The sequence below is a fragment of the Eurosta solidaginis genome, chromosome 1 (assembly GCF_040869045.1).
Source record: "Eurosta solidaginis isolate ZX-2024a chromosome 1, ASM4086904v1, whole genome shotgun sequence".
Lineage (NCBI taxonomy): Eukaryota > Metazoa > Arthropoda > Insecta > Diptera > Tephritidae > Eurosta > Eurosta solidaginis.
Genome location: NC_090319.1, coordinates 375,436,815 through 375,442,814, shown reverse-complemented (window position 1 = coordinate 375,442,814; position 6,000 = coordinate 375,436,815). Strand labels below are relative to the sequence as shown.

The window sequence follows — 6,000 nt, the reverse complement described above, 5'->3', positions numbered from 1 at the left end:
TTGCAAACAAGAATATTTGTAAATTTTTTTTTAGGCTTTTTCTTATTTGCATTTATTTTCATATGTATGTACATATGTGTGCATGTATGTATGTTCGTTAGGATTATGGTGCCTAGACATGGCTGAGTTGACTGCTTTTGGATGCTGTGTTGATCATCATGTTAAATGTTATATCAGTTTAAACGAACGCGTCAGCTAACGAACACGACGTACACGTACATTTAGTAGCAAGTTGGGTATACACCGCCAATCAATTCTTCCGTATTCGTATGAGCATTAGAGCAACAACAGTGGCTGAACGTGTCGCGTCGCTTCGCATGACATCGCATCAATTGCATTGATCGTACCGTAGAATATCGCATCACAAACCAATGCATCGAATCGAATAAGATCGGAGCTGAACGATGACATTATACTCAAATGTGCATATGTATGTATGTACGTGTATGAGCTTTAACTTCAATTAAGTGTATATTAAGTCAATTAGTAAAAAAAAAAACACAAACAAAACGGAATAATCAGCGAAACAAAAAGAATTATAGGTGTTAAAATTTGTTTTTGTGTTTGGCTATCTCATCTTTTGTAGTACATGCACTTTTGTTAGTGTGTTTGTGTGAGCGTAGCTTTTTGTTTTCTTATTATGACTTCATAGTGACTTTGTTTAATTGATGGTTGATCATTGAATGCTTGCGGATGACTTTTTGCACTTGACGGGCGCGCATCAATGCCAACGGTGGTACTTACACGGATGAAATCCACAAAAATATGTAATGAACGGATGCACTTCGATGAGCACACATTTTGATTTTTAGTTTGCTGTTTTTATGCATAAATATTGAAATCAGCGAAAGTGAAAGTGTTTTTTTTTAGATCCTATGATCTTTTGATTTGTGCGTTGTTTTTTTTTTCAACCAAATCAATCACATTGCTTTTAAAGTAGATCAAATACGAAAATAATTGCATATATGCACCATAAAAAAAGAAAACATAGCTTTGACAGAATAAATATCGTGCAAAATTTATTTGTAAAGCGATCATTAAAATTGTGCGAGTGAATGCAATTGCCGCCGTCGGTAAGTCACTTAGCATTCGTGAATTAAGTAGATAGTGAATGGATCGAAAATTTTATAAAAAAAAGTTAAATAAATAAAAACAAAAACTCAACAAAAATCTTTTGTACGCATTCCCAACAAGGTGCGACTAGTGAAAAAAAGAGAATTGAAACGCGTTAATAAAATTTGGAATTGTTTAATTCGAGTGCACTCAAATCTCGCTGCGTTAAAAATATAAAAAAAGTTGGAGCAGGAGTTCGCAACAAACAAATTTTTTTTACAATAACAAACTATTTAAATTATAGTAGTTCTTTACGCAACTTTGTTTTACGTGGCAGTTTTTTCGCCTAAAATTTTCCTAACAAGCGCCCAGTGGAAATAAAAATAAGATAAGACGAACAAATAACGAAGCGAAACTACAAATAGCAACATTATACATGGATCCAGGTAGGCAACAAACGCTAAGTTTTTCTGAATATATTGGGTTTATAAATCTAATAGCCTGCACCCACGGTCCACTCGTGTGGATTTTAATTTAATGGAATTATAACTTACAACATTTACTTTCGCCTCTAAGATCACCAGCGTTATACTGCTGGCAGTTGGAAGAGGCCCTCAGCATTTTTTTTTTTGGAAAAATGTTTTATTTTAGAGTGTAAGAGAGAGCGCAGAAAGCCTCCGTGGCACTACATACATGCAAGGAGATGTTAGATTGTACGTGGGGCCTATCGTTCAAACTCTCACATTGGCTATGTACGCGAATTGACAAACCCATACTTAACTATGGGACCCTAGTTTGGTGGACAACTACACGAAAAAGAACGTTTACCAAAAAACTTGAGGGGGTATCAATGATTAGCATAATGGAACTCCTGAAGACAGCCCGACAGTAGCATTGCATGTCATCCTGCACATTTGACTTAATAGTCAAAGATATAGCGCTAATAACTGAAACAAGCCTTAAGGACAGCTTGAGTGCAGGCCGTATAACCACAGCAGTATAGCGCCATTAACTATAGGTCCATGATCCCGCCTGAGTTTGGAAAGAGATCTCAGGGACCATACACCTATACTGAGTTTCGGGTCATAAGGGGATAAGGTAACGAAAAGGTCGTTAAGTCAGAGCGGCGGTGGACGTCCCAATCCGTTTGGGGAGATCAAAAGAAGACAGGAGTTGCATATGATCCTTTCAAGCAGGAAAGGCGTGATTTGTTCATCCGCGGGGCTGAAAATTTCTAAGATCATGTGCAAATCGTACACCGTTACACTTAGAAAGTTGCTCATATCAGCAGATGTAGGAAATGCGAGCTACAGGAAGAAATGCTTGAGCACGTTCTGTGTTCCTGTCTTTCGCTTGCCAGGTGAAAGCTCCAGTTACTAGGGGCGGCAGTGTTGCCAGATCTCGAGACGGCAATAAAGCAAAGACCCAAAGTGTTTGCAAAGAGGATGGAGTTATTCTATAACATAAGTCCTGGTGCCTGTTTGGGACTTTTCCGTTAAGTCGTCAAACAAATTCCGTTAACGCTATAGACACATTCAGTCTATGTGAGGTTTTTATTGACTTGCTAGTTTAACCTAATTTTTTAAGAGTTGCTTATAAAAAATTGCTTTATCTTGAAATTAACTTGACCCGTTGTCTAACACTAACCATGTTCACAATTTTTTGTCAATTGGTTATATTAATTGTTGCCGGAGCGTCTGTGTTGAGTGAAATATCTGAGGATTTGAGATATTACGTGACCCTGGTTATCAGCTTGTTTTTGCTGTTCTTGTGGTAGTGCTCTACATGCTAATAGGTGCGATCACTTACATATTGTCATCAATATCCTCTAACGAGAGTCCAAGAAAACTTCAAAAGTTTCAACAGGTTTCAAAGATATTTGGGATTAAAGATATTTGGGTGTTAAAGGCTTTGATTCAGCATTTCAATTGAAACAATTATTGGTGCCATGTGTGAGCCCGTTACAGCATCCAGGTTGATGTTGGGCCAGACTTACTCGCGTATCCCTGGGGAGATTGCTTTCCTCAACTGCTAGTTTCGGGTATTTGGCATTTCGAACGGGGTTCGTAGGGCAATTGTCGGCAAAAACATTTCGCTACTCATCATGGATGAAGCTTAGGGCCTCTTTATGCTTGTAAATATCAAACGGCTGAGTCCTTCATAGTGATTGAATCCTTAATTCTCGCGGGGCCTTTTCAATCAGATATCTGTTGGGGTGCCCAGGTTGCACTTCCCACGACAGCCAGTTCTATTTACCGGAGTAAGTCGGGATTTTCCCAACCGAGGACTGTGATTTCAGTGTAACCTTATTGCATTTGTTGCGTCCCTGGCGAAGCAGATCCTTTCAGCAGGACGGCTGCATACTATTTTGTCCGTGGAAGGTGTAAAACCTAATCCCGACTCAGAGATGTGGTTTTACTGCGTATGCTGGAAATGAATTAATTCCGGATGAATTAATTTCGGACGACTCCACACATGTAACTTGGAATTCTGGGCTAGATCCCAACACTCGTCAACCCAGTCATTATTTTGACTTTATTTGTGGCTGCTCTCGCCACAGGGCGTGCCATAGTTTGCACCTCAGCGCTCTCAACAAACCACAAAAAGTACTCACTCGCGCCTACAGCTACTATCTACACAGCCTAGCCCGTGTCCCGTCTTTCCGTCTTCTTTCCGACATCAGTACAAGAGTAGGTCAGTGAAACATACTCCTAATACCTATCACCTTGTGTACCATTTGCCAGTACAGAATATATACGTTTCCGACATCTGCCCAAGGCTGCTCCTGTTTTGGTTGTTGTAATTTTCCGAGATCTTATGAACTCAGCAACGTTAATCTGCCTACGTATGCCTTTGCCTTACCTTGCTGCCAAGTTGCAGTAGCGCGACCTAGCCTTAAACCACCAAGGCGCTCGAATACATTTCTCACCACCAGAGTGACGACATATTACCCAACACACTTAAGAATACTAAGTCAAACTGTAATGGGGTAACTGGGAAGATCACGGAGATATTCGACTTCATTAAGTGGCACAACATCCGTATATCTTCAGTCCAAGAGACTAAGTTTACTGCAAAATCTGATTTGACGTGAGTGAGGAAATGAAGGCGGATTCGCATTAATTACCCATCACTTTGTGCAGTAAAATCTATTTGATAATGACATCGACCACAAGAACACTGTCCTGGAGCGCTAAGGAATATATGTCCGGCCAGGCGATGCGAATTTAACAATCAATGACATCTACATTCACCTTGTTACTTGTTGTTCCAGTGAATATTTCCCTGATAGCAGTTCTCTTCTCACTGCTGAAAATCGCATTATTCTAGGCGATTTTAATGACTAGCATGATCTGTGGCATTCTGATCTGAGTGTTTGCCATTAGGTGTGAGATGTTGGCAGATCAAATAGATGACAGGGCGTTCTGCACAATAAACGGGGACGCCATATATCTCCATCGTTAGTGCAAGACTTATCAACTATGTTAGCTGGCAGCAGATGATACAATTGATCCCGACTGATACCCAACGAGGCGAACGTGTTTAGCTCTTAGTTGGGTATTTAATGTTCGGCAACACCCGAACTTAGACACCCTCACTTGTTTCCCCTTATGTTGCATCGCCAATGGGTTCTGATTTAAAAGTTTCAAGATCCTAACTCCGAAGTACCTCACAAATCGATTGCAAGGTTCCTCGACCTAATATAAATAATTTAACTAATTTAAGTAATATGAAAGGTCAACTTAGCAAGGTTGAGGTGTTTAACTTAATAATTAATTTACCTCCACCTATAAAGGGGGACCACCTCCATAACTTGATTTACATAATCCCTCATAAATATCTTATATTTTATTATGTGCTAATTTTATCTTTGCACTGTTTTATTACTATTGGAATGTGTTAATTAAAAAGTTTAACCAATTACATAAAATCCGTCGGCACTTTTGTCTTGTGCTCCATGACCCAGCCAGCTGAAGTCTATATTACAAAATGGAGTTGCGTTTGACAAAACTCGCCTTCATAAATTGAAGTGTTGCTTCTTGACTTATCTGCAGTACCGATTTTCTCAATATCAAAAAAATACTACATTATTGCAATTCTGAAGTATGAAGTAACGTGGAGGAAAATAACGTCTGCGGTCTATATTTACTTTTGTGGGAGGGTTTATTTCCTATTCCTAAGAGGAAATGGAAAACTTTTAGTTAACGGAACTTAATGGCTGGATGTTCAGAGTATCACATTGTCCACAACTAAGGAATATTGACACATGCATACTGCTGACGTCAATGACGATCTGGTACAATATCATAAAGTTGGGGATAAGTTTCTGGGAAGCCTGTAATACGAAAACTTGGGAAGCGTTCCTCATTGAGCAAAAAGAGCTAACTGGGGTAAAAATATATAGTGGCAGAAGTTTTAAAGCAACTATGCTGCAACAAATCAGAGCTTATAGATTTACCTAATAACAAACAAAAACTTTTGCTTATCAGAATTTTATTTTATATAGGTCTGACTAACCGTGGAAACGTTAAGACAAACATGAAGTACCCCAAGTCGAATGATCAAACCCAAAAGATATTGTTCTGACTTTTCCATCTGTCGACCTGCCTCTCCTTTGTCTAACCCACTTCCTCTCTTACTTTCTGTCCCCCCTGCATTTTCTAGTTAACTCTAATAGTCTCGAACACTTTCCCTATCCCTTAAATTCTTCCGTAGACTTTCCCGGTTTTCCTCTTACTCTTCTCGTTTTTGCTATTATCCAAGTCAAGCGCTCACTATTCCTCTTAATCTTACCATTATTCTTATACCTAATCTTCCTATTAACCTCTTTTTACTCTTTTGTGCCAAACCATTACCCTTATTCTTACATTTACTATCACTATCCATCTTCCTCTTGTTCTCTTTACTGCTTGAACTTTTCTCCAGCTTCCTCAACTTTTTCCTCGC

The 6,000-nt window shown here is 39.1% G+C and overlaps 1 protein-coding gene across 2 annotated transcripts in view; it reads left to right on the top strand.

Annotated features, from left to right (window-relative positions):
• The first annotated feature begins 552 nt into the window (after positions 1 to 552).
• Poxm (Pox meso) overlaps positions 553 to 6,000 on the top strand; it is a 193,475-nt gene continuing 188,027 nt past the window's right edge. For both annotated transcript variants that reach the window (XR_010949146.1, XM_067763100.1), the window contains exon 1: positions 553 to 1,499. Coding sequence is in view for 1 of the 2 variants with exons in the window: in XM_067763100.1 (XP_067619201.1) it covers positions 1,490 to 1,499 (10 nt within the window). In the remaining variant the exon portion in view is untranslated. The remainder of the gene's footprint in view (positions 1,500 to 6,000) is intronic.